The 18,069-nt window shown below is 35.6% G+C and overlaps 1 protein-coding gene across 3 annotated transcripts in view; it reads right to left on the reverse strand.

Moving 5' to 3' along the window:
• The window catches only part of ANKHD1 (ankyrin repeat and KH domain containing 1), a 129,643-nt gene that overhangs the window by 38,748 nt on the left and 72,826 nt on the right, over nt 1–18,069 (reverse strand). For all 3 annotated transcript variants that reach the window (XM_045999003.1, XM_045999005.1, XM_045999002.1), the window contains 5 exons: nt 14,189–14,276; nt 11,422–11,549; nt 11,068–11,211; nt 10,024–10,126; nt 783–1,541 (listed from right to left, as the gene is read on the reverse strand). In XM_045999003.1, the coding sequence (XP_045854959.1) occupies nt 783–1,541; nt 10,024–10,126; nt 11,068–11,211; nt 11,422–11,549; nt 14,189–14,276 (1,222 nt within the window). The remainder of the gene's footprint in view (nt 1–782; nt 1,542–10,023; nt 10,127–11,067; nt 11,212–11,421; nt 11,550–14,188; nt 14,277–18,069) is intronic.

Genomic DNA, 18,069 nt, shown 5'->3' on the forward strand with positions numbered 1-18,069 from the left:
TAAGGTTACCAGGACTTTCTTTTTTTCTTTTCCTGTGTGTATGCGTGTTGTGTCTGTCTGTGTGCTTTCATCAAGATAGTTAATATAAAATATCCTAATCTCCAAATCATCATCCAGTTGATAATAATTTCAATGTAATTTGAATCTTCTAGCCACAAATGCAAGAATATGGATACTTAGTTTTCTCTGAACATCCCTTTTAATTAAAAATACTCTTCAGATGATCTAATAAAATTATAAATTAATTTAGAATTATGATTTTCAGATATGAAAATCACTAGCAGGAAAATTTAATGTATAATCTTATGTGAATATCTCTAAAGCCTATAAAGAAATTTTACTTAGAGATGCCCTACCCAAGATACAACACAGGGTGATGTTTTGTTTCTTCGTCTGTTTGTTTTTATTTTTTAAGTAATCTCTATACCCAGTGTGGGGCTCAAAGTCATGACCTGGACAGCAACAGTTGCATGCTCTACCAACTGAGCACCCCAGGCACCCCACAGGGTGGTTTGGATACCAAAGTTCCAAAATAAAAGCTCATGGCAACTTTATTTTTTGCCTTTGCAAATAACAAGAAAGAAAAGGGGAAAACACACTTTTATGTGTTAGTGGTATACAGCTTAGTTAAATTCACTTCCAAAACACCTCAAGGAATAAATAATTTTACAAAGATAGTTCTAAAATGGAGAAGTACTATGTGGGTGTTTTTGGAGGATTGTGTAAAGAAGTTGAGCACACAGATTAAAGAGAAATTATTACAGATATATTTCTTAACCCACCTGCTATCAGGTCATCAAGAGTGTCGGTAAGCGTCTGGGCTGGAGTTGCAACCATTAGTCCATCTGGTTCTTGAACTAAGAGCCCCTGATCATGTCCAGTAATAGCAATCTGAGGCTGTCCTATAATCTGATGATTACCTGATACTTTCTGAAGTTCAAGAGAATTTGTCCCATTAGAACCTAAGTCACTGGAAAAGTTACACTGCGGAGAAGATAAAGGCTGGACTGGGACAAAATCAATTTGTTCTGCCGATGGTGGAGACTGTTGCTCATCATCAACATCATTATCCTTAAATAAGATTGTGTCAACCTGAGGTAACTCTGAAAAGTGATCCTCTGGGAGACTAACATCTCCTTCCCCTTCTGGGAAGACTCCTCTATGAGAGCACTGCTGGTGTAGAGATACTGTGTCTTTCTGACCTTTGGTTTCCAAGTATTCTTTGGTAAATTGCTGCTGTGTTTTCATCTGCAACTGCCTTTCCACTTTCTGTAGTTCTTTCAGTATTTTCTTCTTCTTCTGGACTTGCTCTTCTCTGTTCTTTTTAAGTTCTTCTATCTTATCTTTGTTCAGAGGTTCACCTTGAATTAACTCCAGTGACTTAAGCTGTGCTTTTTCAATAGCACTAATTCTTTGTCCCAGTTCATTCAGCTTGCCTTCAGTCTCCTCTACTATGCACTCCAAAGGCTGGTATGGGTGAAAAGGTGGCAGTACGTCCTGATCTGCTACCTGCAGGGAACTGGACTTCTGCTTGGATGTACCTAAGCACATGAAAAATGTTTGAAAAAGTGCCATGCTAAAAAAAAAATCAGCTCCCCCTCCCACACACATGGACCTCCCTCCCAAAACCCTTATAACTAATGCTGTAGAATGAATGTTCAAAGATTCACACCAGTGGGAGGTAGATTAAACTGTACTCATCTATTTCAAAACAGCACACTCTGGATGTTGTCGATTTGAAAAATGTGACTTTTTTTAAATTAAAAAAATCATAATTTTAGGATAGGAGACTTTTGGAAGTTAAGATGGGGCAAGGAGAAAGGAGATCAAAGAGGAAAGACTCTCACAATTCTGCCTATTAGGTTTGACTTCTAAAGAACATTAAATCTAAAAGAGCATCAAAATAGTGTTGAGGATATCATTAAAGATATCCCAATTGTTTCTTCACAATATTAACTGTGCAAGTAAAGGTCACTACAGGAAACTATAACTTGTAAATCAACGTAATGAAAAGTGTTTTTCAAATGGCCAAAACCTATGTCTTATTAAATTAAAATATAACATGAAATCAGTTTTTTCCAGACCTATCCTTCTAAAATTTTCCATTAAGTAAGTCCTTAACATTTCTTTACCTGAAAATCACATTAAACTTAAATCACAGAGGACAATTATTCTGAGTTTAAATAAAGTTTTCATGTAAAAGTCTATGAGAAAAACAATGAGTGTTACCTAGAAGAAAATCAGACTTCTCATACAGGATTTCTCATATTGATGGTATATGTTAAAAATGAAGTAAATGTATGTTATTTTAAGATTTTAGATCATAATTAAAGTAAGATACTCCTCATGACAAAATAATTATCATTATTAACAATCTTACCATCTGGACATAAAATGGAGGGAACTATACAGTAACAACTTTGAGGCAAACTGAAGGCTTACTCTTTCTGTTTAGGAAGAACAGGGCTATTAAACAATGAACAGGAACAACTGATATGTTCTACAACGTGGTCAAACCTTGAAAACATTACACTAAGTGAAAGAGGCCAGACACAAAAGATGACATACCGTGCAATACCATTTATATCAAATCTACAGAGAAAGGCAAATCTATAGAGACAGAAAGGAAAGTAGTTTGCCTGGGGTTATGGTATTGAGAATGAACATTGATTATGAACTAGCATGAGAGATATTTTCAGAGTAACAGAGATGTTTAAAACTAGATGGTAGTGATGGTTACGTAATTCAGTAAATTTACTAAAACTCACTGCACTGTACACTTAAAATGAAGGAACTTTACGGAATGTAAATTAAACAACAGTAAATTCGCTTTTATAAAAGATCTGGGTAAGAAACAGTTGTTTACTCTTCTGAATTGCAATCAACATATATGAGTAACAAAGGTAACTTAAGATTTTTAAAAATAAGATCATCTAATGCATTCAACATGATTCTCAAGTCCAGAGAAAAATGTCATCACCCATTTGATGTTAATACTCTGAGTTACAAGAGGGTAATAAAACCAATAGAGAAAGAAAAAAATCAGGGATTCAACTGTTTTTGTTTTGTTTTGTTTTTGCTAGAGTAGGAAATCTCAAAAATGCAGGTACCTCAAACATCTTCAACACGTTATTAATGAAAAAGTACAACAGTTTTTCCCCAGATATTGACTTTAAATGTTCAAGAACTGTGGTTCCAAAACTACTGCAAACATTCTAAGAGACTTAATTATTCCTTAAAAGCAACCTTCAGCAAAATTTATTACTCACATTCAATTTCGAATTTATATCTGAGCAAAGGGACGAGTCAAGACCTTATCCTTCTAAAGCAAAAGCCATTATATTTGTGAGATAAATGTTTTTAAAGATTTTATTTATTTATTTGAGAGAGGGAGGGAGAAAGAAAGAGAGAACACCCTAGCAAGGGGAGGGGTGGCTGGGTGGAACCGACTTCCCAGTGAGCAGCGAGCTCCACACAGGGCTCAATCCCAGGACTCTAGGATCATGACCTGAGCCAAAGGCACACACTCAACAGACTGGGCCACCCAGGCACCCTTGTGAGATAAAATAAAAACTTCTTTAAGATCTTACAGGAATCCATGGTTTGATTTATTTGTTCCAAGTACGTACTAACAATCAACAGGTAAGAAAAGGGTAAAGATTTACTGCCACAAATAGTAATGTAGATATCTGCTAGTCCAGCAAAGACATTTTCAATCATGCAATAAATTCAATGACAATTCAAGCTCTGCAAAGACTGAATGAATGTTGCTTTAAATATTCATTAATTTTCAAACATACTAGTGTACTTACTATTTAATTTGTATTTAAGATTAAGGAAAACTAGGTAAGAGGTCAACACCAATCAGACTGTAATTATGACCACCCTGGACAGTCTCAGATCTACAATCTTATAAACAGTATGACCCAAAATAAGACTGGAATTTTGACGATAGTAATGGATAGGAATAAGCCCTATCTTGTTAACAAATAAAATATAATAAGCTTAGAGCACAAGATTTACTAAACTTAACTTATTTAACTTAATAGGAACACTTTAAGCCCAGGACACATGTAGCAGGAAGAACAGGATGGTGAAAATAATGGGCAAAAACCAGTTCTTCCCAAAATAGCTAATGGCTGAGTACCTGTAATCATGGTGTTAGTGGGATTGCCCAGATACACATTAAAGCATTTATAAAAGATATAAGTCTGGAAGAAAACAAGTTGGCAAAAACAAATAATGTCACCCAATTATTCCTAGAAGTTTAAGCAACTCCTTAGTGTTTGGGAAAAGTACTGAATGTGACAAGCATCCTCTTAGCAACAAAATTTTAGCAGGTTGTATAAGAATCCAGAACATAAGAGTTCTAACTTTTAAAACATCTCCTGTCAGAAACAAGTCACTGTCAGAAACAAGTAATTTAAATCTATTCACTAGTAGCATTGAGTGACATCATAAAGTACTGTTTAGGAATATAGGTAAAGCCAACATCTCACTCTTAAGTCTGGTGTTTTCCTACTTTCTCAACTTTCCCTTTTCCTCCATTAATAAAACAAAAAAAAGTTCGTAACAGGAAACCATGATATACAGATAGTTTAGAATATAGCCTTTATTTTATGTAGAGTGAGGGAATGAAGTGGACATATACTTGCTAAAAATTAAGTTTACTATTAAAATGAGTTTAATTCCATCAATCATTTTTGTGTCTAAATTAGTACTTTGTGCAATAAACAAATAATGGCCAAAGGGAAAAATACCTGACATACAAATAGATCTAGATTTTTCCTTACTTGCTTTTGTCTAAGGAAATTTAAACATGGTTCCACAATTCCCTTGCTTTCTTACATTACCACACAGAAGCAGATTCCCCATTCAGCAGGGAGCCCAACGCAGGGCTTGATTCTAGGACTCTGGGATCATGACCTGAGCCAAAAGCAGATGTTTAACCAACTGAGCCACCCAGGCACCCCTAGAAAGATTTTTTTAAGTTTTATTTATTTGTTAGAAAGCAAGCACAAACAGGCAGAGGAAGAAGCAGGCTCCCCGCTGAGCAGGGAGCCTAATTTGGGACTTGATCCCAGGACCCTGGGATCATGACCTGAGCAGAAGGCAGACGCTTAACCGATTGAGCCACCCAGGCGCCCCACCCCCCCAGAATGAATTTTAAACAACACTCCCAACTGGGTCTTAAGTGGAAAAATTAAAGGTTGATGAAGTACAGTTGAAAATAACATAGTACAAAAGTGTAGTAGCATACACGTTGTTTAATGGAATTTGTATTTGGATAAATAAATGTATATTGTTTTCTGAATTTCAATACAAAATACCTATTATTGTCACAGTCAAAAATGAAAGCCACTGGCCAAGAAATGACTCATTCTTCCTTTATACCTAAATTTCTGTCTCAAAATTTCCCAAAGTAACAGGGCATCCTATATATCTTCAACACAGTAAGGTTAACCAAGAATGTCCAAAGAGTGAACATCTGTGTAACATGCTAAAAGATTAATTGAACCTCCTGCTTTTTAATATAAATCTCATATATTAAAAGATATTAAATTTGTACACTGATAAATTTACATAAGCATGATTACATAATGGAAATCTACTAAACTAGAGAATATTAGTAGTAAAATTTTCCAGAGGAACACTCAATTTCATTCACTGTACATGTAATTCTATACATTTTTACTGATTTGATATGAAAGTGAGAACTTTTCATGTTGCCTACTCCAATAAACAATTCTGGGAATATAAAGCAGCATATTAATTTAATTCTTAGTTTATATTCAAATTTGTTTTTGATCTTTTCCCAACCATTCTAGAATACTACTTCTTCATTAATTTTTTAAACATCCTATTTTATTTATTTTTTTTAAACATCCTCTTTAATTACAATGTCTCTCTTCTAAAAAAAATACTTAATAATTTTCTTTGTCTTCAGACAATCTAAACCTTCGCCGGGCATTCATGAATTTATTTAACAAATATCTGAACATCTAGTATAAGCAAGGACCATACAAAGACAAGCAACATAAACCCTGCCCTTGAGGAGCTTACAGTCTAACAGGGGAGATAAAGATGTATAAAACCAAATACAAAGATAAAAAGCCAAGGGTTGGCAGGTTTGGGAATGGGACAGACGGTGTATAATACGGGTAATATGGGAACCCTTATGTATTGCTAGTGGGAATGCAAATTGCATAGCCATTCTAGAGAGCAATTTGTGATACTTTGTCAGATAAACATTATGCAGTCCTGTAACAGGTTTTTTTTTTTTTAAGATTTATTTATATTTTATGTGAGAGAGAGAGAAAGAGAGCACACACACATATATGGCAGGGGGAGGGGCAGAGGGAGAGGCTGAGAGACAATCTCAAGCAGACTCCCCACTGAGCTCGGAACATGAGGTCACAGTGCTCGATCTCACCATCCTGAGATCAAGACCTGAGCCAAAATCAAGAGGAAGAGTCACCTAGGTGCCTCCTATGACAGTAATTCTGTTCCTAATTTTACCCCAAAGAGATTCTCACACACATCCTTAAGAGGACTGTACCAGCATTTTCATCACAGCATTGTCTGTGGTGGTGGGGGACAAGAAGCAATTTGGATATCCATCACTGGAAAAAGACAAGTAAAAACTGGAAGATATACAAGATGAAGCACTATGCTGCTAGCCGAAATAGTCTAGAAGCAGACACATGGCTACAGTGTTGAGTGAAAAAAGCAAAAAAGAAAACATGATCTATAATTTAATACCACTCATGTAAACTAAAAATATGCATAAAGTAGTAAACATTTTATAAGAACTTACAAAAACAAATTCACATCAAACACAACAGAATGATTGTCTAAGGGAAGTAGGATTAACTCAACCTTCCATACATGAAGTCCAAGGGGAGGGGAAGGGGCAGATGTTACCAGAGTCAGAAGAAAGATACAATAAAGAGCTGTGTAGTACTCCAGAGAAAAGAAATTACTCCTCAAGAGGACTTGAGGTGCACACAAAAGATGTGTTTTGTTTATCTTGACTCATTTTAATGTTCTGTAGGGGTTTAGTTCTAAGTGGTACAACCTGCAGAGGATAATCATGAGTTCTATCTTTTAGAATCACTGTATAACAAGTTATAACAAATAAGATGCAACAGTGGTTTTGATCAGCAAATTTACTTACAAAACTGATTTGGAAAGGCATAAAGGTGGTGTTACCTATGCATTCTTTCCCAACTGAACATTCAAAACTATAGTTAATAAAGCTAAATAATACTAGAAAACTGAGCATATCACTATCAGTTGGTTTCATATTTTGTTTATAGAGGTGATCTTGAGGCCTCTGTCAGATGGCACCTAGAATGTCAAATCCACTGAAAACCAACAAAGGGTAAGGGAGATTAGCTTCCTAAATCAGGAGAATATGGGTCAAGATGGATGGAACAAGTGTTGTACATGGATCATCAAAGAAAAGAATATATGGGTAGTATATATGTAAAATAACTAGGTAAGTTTTAAGGGCATGAAAGTATTTTAGAAGGATGCAGATACAAATAATAAAAAGACTTTAGGCAGAAGTAAAATGTTTTAAGAACTTAAAAGATGACTGCTAAGAAAGGAAGAGAGTGTCAGAGAGGAGGAAGAGGAAGAACTCTTCCTTCATCCCTAATCACATTTTAATACAGATACAATCTATGGACTTAGAAGAAACAAAAACAACAGGGTGAAACAGAGATTTCATCACTCAAAGGAACTTTTAGAGACACAAATGAGACGTTTTAAGGAGAAAAGTCACTTTAAGCAGGAGAACGTAATAATATACCTTTTATGATTTAAATATCTATCTGGGTAATTCATTGTATAAATCTGTATCATCAACTAATTTTTCCTAATTCATAGTGATAAAACATTCTATGATGCACATGATTTATACTATGCACATGATTTATACTACTAACATTTTTTTTTAAAGATTTTATTTATTTATTTGACAGAGAGAAATCACAACTAGGCAGAGAGGCAGGCAGAGAGAGAGAGAGAGGGAAGCAGGCTCCCTGCTGAGCAGAGAGCCCGATGCGGGGCTCGATCCCAGGACCCTGAGATCACGACCTGAGCCGAAGGCAGCAGCTTAACCCACTGAGCCACCCAGGCGCCCCACTACTAACATTTTTTTTAAAAGATTTTATTTATTTATCTGACAGAAATAGATCACAAGTAGGCAGAGAGGCAGGCAGAGAGAGAGAGAGGGGAAAGCAGGCTCCCCGCCAAGCAGAGAGCCCAATGTGGGACTTGATCCCAGGACCCTGAGACCATGACCTGAGCTGAAGGCAGAGGCTTAACCCACTGATCCACCCAGGTGCCCCTAAAATAGCATCTTAATACAGTGCATCACTGCAGTTTGATCTTACACAAAGAATATTAGGTTGGCAATGCCACATGGCATCTGGCAACAGCAAGCACCCAAGTGTCTAAATACAAGTGTTAATTTCTTCCTTCTCTCATAATTTAGTAAAATGAAAGATTACTTAAAAGGTTAGTCATTTTTATGCTATTCAATAAGTAATAAAACACCAAAGTGAAGAAACTTAAGTAGGTACCCAGTATCAGATGGTATTTCAGTATTCAAAGAATATGACTGATTATTCACTTGAGCATCAACTTAAAAGAAACCCTACCCAAATGTTTCTGCTGACTTACGTATTAAATCTAAATTTAAAATGGTTTACTTCTTCTCTGCACACACTTCATGTCCTCCCTAGATTATTTCTTGATTATTTTGTGGCTCTGTTATTAATATATTTTTTGAATCATTTCTTATTTAGTATTGAATTTCCCCAGCCAAAGTTACTATAGTCCTCTACAGTATATAGCCAAACATAAAACAAAAACAGAGACATTTAGGTCTAAACATTTTACTAAGAATAAAGTCAGTTAGGATGCTTAGACTCCTTAATAAGCACATGCTTAATCTGCTTTTTATTTGTTAAAATTAAAAACAGCAGTCTTCATTTCCTGAAGAGTTAGAATAGCTAGGTATGCAATGGAAAACTCAACTATAAAGCTTAAGTCAGAGAGATCACAGATATTTTATCTCTGGAAGTAATGGTTTAGAAATGAAGTAACCCTTGGTCAAGGCCCTTGATACTCTAAATTACTCAAATTGACATAATTTAAAAGAAGCTTCTACTTGCTGCTATAACAGTCAACTCTACCCAACTTTTCTTAAGTCAAAGAGAAACTAATATATACTTACACACCTCATTGTGATTTCAAAAATCTAGAGCTTGGTTATCATATACTGAATGAAATATGCTCATAAATTTGTTTTCATATAGTTTTTAGTATCTTACACATCACCTATTTTATTTCAGAGAACTCAGACAGGACAACTATACATGATTATCAAGTGAAGGTACTTTGTATCTCTAAGTGAAAAAGCAGGAAAATATCAGAGTTCATAAACTTGAGTCTTTTAAAAAGTATATGCTTCTTCTTGTTTACTTGGATGTTATTTACATACTTTTTGACAGTTTCTTGCCTAGGTTCACATGACAGATGTTAGCCCACCATATTCAGTATTACATGAAAGAAACTAAATGTAATTCTTAAACTTCTAACTCCCTCCGTTGCATCAATGCTATGAAGACTTAACTAGACAGCAAACACACATTTTCACTCCTCATATTATACTACTGTTTGACAAAAGAACTGTCAAATGGAAAATGAATGTCTGATAAATTTTTGCTACTGTAATATAATCAATAACTTGATATGCTTTGTAAGTATTTTTATCTGTGCCAGATGAAAACTACACCTAGCAGTATGTTAACGAGAAAATTAGAAGTCATTTTTCTTAGTATTTATCTTCTTTCTTTTATAAACAGTCTGTAAGACTATTAGCATTTGTCAGAATTACCTACCACAATTAATCCTGGGTAGACGTTAACTGTATACCATTAAAGTACTTTTATGAGTTCATTAATTGGGTGATAAAATACCCATTTTAAGGAAAATAATTCAATAACTAACCTTTTTGTACTCCTAGAAGGGAAGGGGGGTTCTCCTGTGATGTTCTGTCAGGTTCCTGGGGAGGTACAACCATGGCGAGTGTATGCATTGGTACACGTGGAACCTAAAAAGTTAACTCAGAAAAAATATCATCTCAGACCAAAGAATAAAACAAGGTCCCATAAATGAAATGGAAATTTAGATTTTCTTCATATACTACCAAATTCACTTTTTTGTTTCTAAAAAAACAAACAAAACACAACAAAAAAAGCCTTCACCAAGGAATAATTTCTGAGAATACTGAATTGGACAAAATCAGGCTATCTATATGCAATGAATGATTTAAGCTAAACAGAATTAGTATTACTCTCTTATTAGAGAAGAAACCTTGTTGGGCGTTGGTGGTTCTGATTATAGCTAGGAGTACAAGTCATATATTGACTGGCCCATTTACCCTGTTCAAATTCTTTATGGGTCAAAAAAGAAAATCCAACATATTCCCTAATTGGGTAACTTAGCAGTTTTCAGGATAACTTTGTAGAAAAGAACTTAAGATTTCATGAACTTTGTATACTTAGTATACTCTCTATATTCTCTCCATATTTTTAGGTAGGTTTAAAAATTACTTTAATCAACTTTTGGTGCATTTATCCTGGCTAACTACACTTTCCTGGTTAACAAAAGTAACTATCTCTAGAATAACTAATCCTGTGTTGGGAGGTACCAAGGAAGAAGCTGTCCCCTGGTTTAAGGTTATGTTTAATGTATTCATTAAAAATAAATAACCCTAAAGACCTAGCTATAGTAGTTTGACAATGTGGAAAATTTATATTTATATTTGGTATTAAGTGTTTTTTAAAAAGAGCTTTTTTTTTCAGTAAATAAGGCAACAGATAATTTTCATGTACTTTTGAAGGAAATAAATCTTAAAGGATTTAGTATCTTGTTTATCTCAATACATAACAGAAGAGAGGAACAAATCCATTTTCCTTAAAACTAATTTTAAACAAAAACTCCCAATCAATTTGGAGGCTTTATATTTATAAATCAGCTATTTTACTTTACCTGAGATTGATCTTGAGAAGGTGAGGTGAGCTGAGACACATCTGTAGTAGGAACTGACAGAACATTGTTTGGGTAATCCAACAGATAAGAAACAACATTAGTATGGCCACCTTTTGCAGCTTCGATGAGCATTGTTGAGCCATCCTGAGAAAGAGCGACAAAACCATTAATTAATTACTTGTAAATTTCTTCTTATAACTACTATCGACATTCAGTTTCTTAGCAGCCTGTCTAGAATCAAAACTCATTTATAAACAGTAATGAATATGAAGCACAGAGAGCAGCAAACATATCTTCAATATCTTTTAGTAACAATGCATATATTATTTATTTACTTATTTTTAGGTAGAATACCTTGAGTCGATGAGTAGGGTCGGCTCCATGAGCCAAGAGTAGCTCAACAACTGCCAGATGACCTCCTGCACATGCTAGTGACACTACTGTATGATCATTATTGGCTGTAGCCCTATTCACATTGGCGCCTTCAAAGAAACATAAACAGCAATCTTAAAAAAGGTGGAATCAAGCAAGGTCACAAAAAATATCACTTTAGAGATTTTTTTTTGAAGTATGACATAGATTTTTAAAAGTACACAAATCATAAATGAAAATTTTTCACAAAGTGAACACACCTGTGTAACCAGCACCCAGATCAAGAAACAGAATGTTATCCACATACCAGCTGTCCCACACCTTGTGCCCTCTTTCCGTCACTACCCACCCTTCCAATGGTACTACTATCCTGACTTCCAAACTGGTTTTAGCTTTTGAACATTATATGAATGAAATCATACAGTGTACTCTTTTGTGTTTGGCTTCTTTCGTTCAATATAATATTTGTGAGATGCATCCAAAAATGTTGCACGTAGCTGTAGTTCGTTCATTCAATATCACTTTTAAAATGGAAAATCTAGAAGACTAAGATTAATAAATATATACAGGTTAATGTACGCATCAAATAATATCATTGTATGTAACTCTCAAAATGTTGTAAAGACATCTTTTTTATCTACTTCTAGAATGTGGCAGTATAGCCAGGTCTCAAAGTAGAGAAAACAGATTTTTTAAAAATAATATTTAAGAGAGGTTTAAGTCTTCACATTGTACATTTTAAGAGACAGAGGGACCTGGATACGGAGAGAAGACAAGAATATCCAAAAATGTTATCCAAAAGCCTAGTTAGTAAGTTGTTCAATAGCTTTGTTCGATGTGACCTGCAAAAGTCTAAACGCAAAATCCTTTCTTGACCGCCTTTTTGATAAACTGTTCTTGACCTCCTTTTTGATAAACTGTTCTTGACCCCTAAAAAAATTACAGTGCACCACAGACTCAACTCCATAGTTAAGACTATAGCAATATTCCTTCTTCATTAATTCCACACTTAGTTTCTGAAAAGAAAAATAAACCCACGGGCAAAACCACTATAATTAATTTAATTTTCAGAAATATCCAGCCGAACCTAACCCTAACTCACATAAAAGTACCTTTTGGAAGGGCAAGCAAGACACACCAATAAACTTTCTTATATCACCAACATGTGATGATTTTTAAAGTTGTTAACATTTAGATGGTAGGATTGTTTAGCAGTTACTATAGCCTAGGAAGGCTATAATCAATGTGTTCCTTTTTCTGACAAGTCTGACTACATGCTTAGTAGGGTTGGTGTTGGATATGACTAGATAACCCCCTTAGCAAGGAGCCTGAGAGAATTCCAAAGGTTACCCCTCTGTTTACTATTACTTCAGTATGCTTGAGGTAAATACCTTTTACAGACTATGTTGTAACACTATGTAAAGATATGCCTTATTTGGTAGCAAAAATGTGCTATTAAGAAAATAAACCTATTTGTATCCAATTAAAGAAGAAAAGAAGTATATTTAAAAGGATAAAATCTTATACTTGTTTCATAGTGGCACAAAATATCTGAGTTCTGTTGGAACGTAGGTATAAAATTTTTATTTTTATTTTTTAAATAAATTTCTTATTTTTAGGGCCTCAGTCAGTTAAACACCTGCCTTCAGCTCAGGTCATGATCCCAGGGTCCCGGGATTGAGCCCTGCGTCGGGCTCCCTGCTCACTGGGGAGCCTGCTCCTCCCTCTCCTCCCTGCTCATGCCTTCTCTTACTATCTCTGTTGCTGTCTCTCTCTCTCTCTCTCTCTCAAATAAATAAATAAAATCTTAAAAAATATATATTTTAAAATTCTTAATTTAACAACATGACCTGAGCAGACTTTCCTTGCATTTTACCATCCTACCCCAGGATCTTTCATCAGATGCTAGAATACCTCTAACACTATACACAGAGTTGGGCTGAACCAAATGAAATCATTGATATTATCATTTTTGATGTTTAAAATGACAGTTTTGTGGTTCAACCTAACACGGATTTAACAGTATTTCACTCTTTGATAGTGAACAGTCCTGAACTATCTCTTCACCCATCATGCAAACTTCTTTCCCTAAATATATTCTAATAAAAGAACCTCTAGGGGAATATAAAAATAATACGTAACGTCCTTGTATATGTGGTTAATTCAATTGTACAGTAAACAATAGTTACAGACTTTCCACCTCTCCACCACCTCCCCCCCAGCAGAACTGCCTTATCATGAAGTGCTGAAGAATATTCTATTAAATATAGCTGGATGTTTTACATTAGGCTTTTCCAATTTTGGTCAGGAATAATAGGCAGCTTAGTTGTCAAACTTCACAAATTCAAAACTAATACAGAAAAACTCTGGGGCGCCTGGGTGGCTCAGTGGGTTAAGCCTCTGCCTTTGGCTCCGGTCATGGTCCCAGGATCCTGGGATCGAGCCCCGCGTCAGGCTCTCTGCTCAGCGGGGAGCCTGCTTCCTCCCCTCTCTCTCTGCCTGTCTCTCTGCCTGCTTATGATCTCTCTCTCTGACAAATAAATAAATAAAATATTTAAAAAAAAAACAAAGAAAAATCCCAATAAGTACTTCATGATCTCTACACTTACTAAATAAAATACAGCAATAAAAGACTAGGATACAATACTTGTACTGTAGGAAAAACAGCTCTCACACAAACTGTACCAGTTTAGGAATTTTTCTTCACAAGGTATAGCCTCTTACAAATCCTTACTTGTGCTTCCCTTACCTTTGCTAATAAGAAACTGCACAGTGCACAAATGACCAGCTCTCGCAGCTTTCATCAAAGGTGTTCTTCCACCCTCAGATTCATGTTCCTATTAAAGAAACAAAAAAATAATCCAACAGTGCCAATTCAGTAACCATCTATTTTTAAACACTTAGTACAAATGACATGAGAAGTTAAGATTTAATACTTGCTGTAGCCACTTAACACTACCTATCTCAATTCCTCCAAAATGTAGGATTAATTTCAGTCCACAGTACATGGTATAACCTTTTAAGGGCAAGTTCACTTGCCCTTAAAGTTCACTGTATACCAAACAACAGCATTTAAAGATATTACTTATGTTTAGTTTGAGCCTCAAAGAGAAATAGCCGCATTTTTCCAATCCCACGATCAAAAAGATGTTTTTCCTAATTATTCATATGAATTGTGAAAAAAGAACCTTAGTCTTAAACATGATTAGGAAGATTCTGATATAATCATATTAGAAACTAATAAGAACTCTATCACAGGACAGAAACCAGTCTCTCTCTCTTTTTAAATTTTATTTATTCAGAAACCAGTCTCTAAGAAAAGCACTATAGTATTTCTACGGTAAAGAGGAAAGAAAAAAGGAAAAACACACCAACGAGCAGACTTTTTTTAAGACTAGAAATTAAATATGTGAATAGTGAAAGGCAAAAGAAGCAGTTTTATAATAGCAGAAAGATTGCTGTTCCTTCTAGGAAGTTTGCCAGCAAGAGGAGTGAATGACAAAACTGCTTGCTACCATCCTGATATCAAGTGCCCCTAAAAGGAGCTTGTTAATATGCCAAGTAATACTGATGGGAGAACTTGAACTCTTATTACATTCATCTAAGTATTAAAATATAGCTGACTGATGAACACTGGGTGCTGTATATAAGCGATGAAGCACTGAATTTTACTCCAGAAACCAATCTTGCACTGTATGTTAACTGAATTGTAAATAAAATAAACAAATAGGGTGCCTGGGTGGCTCAGGTGGTTGGGCGTCTGCCTTCGGCTCAGGTCATGATCCCAGGGTCCTGGGATCGAGTCCAGCATCAGGCTCCCTTACTCAGCGGGAGTCTGCTTCTCCCTCTGCCTCTTCCCTCTGCTCCAGCTCTCTCTCTCTCATATAAATAAATAAATAAATAAATAAAATGTAGCTGATGCACTGCTTCTATGAAAAGTTTGCTTACCTATCCCATTTCATTATGTATGTAAACATTAATTTGTTGTTCTGGTCTTTTGTTACTAAGAAAAACTTGATAAAGGGCGCCTGGGTGGCTCAGTCTCTGCATTTGGCTCAGGTGATGATCCCAGGCTCCTGGGATCAACCCCCACATAGGGCTCCCTCCTCAGTGGGGAGTCTGCTTCTCCCTCTCCCTCCCTCTGCCCCTCCACCCCATTTGTGTGTGTGCTCTCTCTCTCAAGTAAATTAATATATAAAAAAGAAAAACTTGGTAGAGAACAATGCTTAAGTCAAGCTTTATTTCAGCTCTTTTCTAATTAACTCAAAGAATCCTTTAGCTACCACAGTCAACTTAAAAATAGTGTGCTCAGGGTGCCTGGCTGGTTCAGCCAGTGGTGTATGCAACTCTTGATCTCTGGGTTTGAGTTCGAGTCCCACATTGGGGGTGGAAATGACTTAAAAAATAAAGTCTCTCTTTTTTTTTAAAAGACGTATTTATTTATTTTAGAGAGAGCACACGTGAAAAAGCAGGAGGGGCAGCGAGAGAGGGAGGGAAAATCTCAAGCAGCCTCCAGGCTGTTTGGAGCCCAACAAGGGGCTTGATCACATGACCCTGAGATCATGACCTTTTCTGAAATCAAGAGTCAGAGACTTAACCATCTAAGTCACCCAGGTGCCCCTAAAAAATAAAATCTTTTAAAATAAAAAATAGTGTGCTCTGCCAATAGGATACTTTTCAGTCTGTTAAATAACTACCGCTAATCTACAACTTAGGCAAACTAACAATAAGAAATAAGTAGACTGTCAGTCCAATGGAAACTTTAAACTGGCCTGTAGTGACATGAATTACACTCTAAAAGAGATTTAAAAATTTTTACCTTGAAAGTACAGAATCTCTCAACTTCTTACAAAAATTAATTTATGTTTTGACTTCTTATTATACATATTGATGAGGTGATACTCTTTACTAATTTTGAAATATAGAAGATGGTTAACACAGGTGATGCTTTGGAATGGATTCTGAATTTACATTCAAATGTAACCAAATCTAACATTCTAGAAATCTACTTAAAACAAAATGGAATATACCTTATGAAAACCTCACTCAGGGGCGCCTGGGTGGCTCAGTGGGTTAAGCCTCTGCCTTCGGCTCAGGTCACGATCCCAGGGTCCTGGGATCGAGCCCCGCATCAGCTCTCTGCTCGGCAGGGAGCCTGCTTTCCCCTCTCTCTCTGCCTGCCTCTCTGCCTGCTTGTGATCGCTATCAAATAAATAAATAAAATCTTTTAAATAAATAAATAAAATCTAAAAAAAAAAAAGAAAACCTCATCAGAAAAACCTAGAAAGTTGTTCAGTTTCTCCATGTCACTTTTTTTCTGAATTATCAATGCAATCAACTACACACTGGAAATAAATTGCTCCTTTGGCAATGTGTTATTTCCACTCCTGACTCAAGGCCTTTCTGCTCAAGCTGTTCTTTCTTCCCTGTAACACTTCTCTATTAGCTCCTTTTCATCCTTCACGTCTCAAGCTAAGTGTTATTTCCTCAAGGTAGACCTCCGTGAACTTCCTGACTCAATTACTCTATTACAAATCTTCCTCAACTTATGATGGGGTTATGTATGGATAAAGCCATTTTAAGTTGAAAATGTGTAAAGTATATTTAATGCAAAGTGTAAAGTGCATTTAATATACCTAGTCTACATTCTTTCATAGCTTAGCTTAGCCTACCTTAAACATGCTCAGAGTATTTGCCCACAGTTGGGACAAAATCATCAAGCACAAAGTCTCCTCCATAATAAAGTACTTAAAATCTCATGTAATGAATGAACACTGTACTGAAAGTGAATAACAGAATGATTCTACAAGTTCATGATGGTTGTGAGTGCATTGGTTGTTTATCCTTGAGATTATCTGGCTCACCGTGAGATTAGCTACTCACAGGTAGCTGTTGCTCCCTGCTGCTGCCCAGCATCATGACAGTATCTTATCATATATCGCCAGCCCAGGAAAATGTCAAAATTCAAAATTCAAAGTATGGTTTCTGCTAAACGCGTATCACTCTTGCACCATCATAAAGTCGAAATATCCTGAGCGAACCATCCTAAGTTCAGGACCATCTGTATGTACGTAGCTATATGAACCACTCCTTCTTAAGTTTCAATCATATATTAGTTTGTATAACTATTTGGCTAACATGTCTCTGCCACTAAACTGTAAGCTGCATGAAAACACCAATCGTGTCATTTTTGCTTACCATTACATTACATACCTAACATCTAAAACAATAAACTGCTCCAAGAAGGAGCCTAAGTGTAACTGACCTCTCAAATCTTCCTTCTTAGTACTGAGGTTTGAAGTTTTAATTTTCTACTAGGTGAATAAGAGAAAGAAAAGTTAATTTAACAAGAAATTAAGGGTAGGAGCTAAACTCAGAATTAGACATTCATTATCTGCATTTGATAATACATTGTTACTAGAACATGGGTGGGCAATATTAACATTTTTCTTTTCTTTTTTCTTTCTTTCTTCTCTCTTAGGCCTAGCAGTGACACCCATCAGCATAACTAGGTCCCGTGAGTAATGGCAAAGACAAAAGACTGTGAAAGCCCTCCTTTAGAATAAACTTAAAATAACTGTTGGTTCTGCATATATAAAATATTATGATAGCTCTTAAATGATAAAAAAT

Source organism: Meles meles, chromosome 3 (genome assembly GCF_922984935.1).
Source record: "Meles meles chromosome 3, mMelMel3.1 paternal haplotype, whole genome shotgun sequence".
NCBI lineage: Eukaryota > Metazoa > Chordata > Mammalia > Carnivora > Mustelidae > Meles > Meles meles.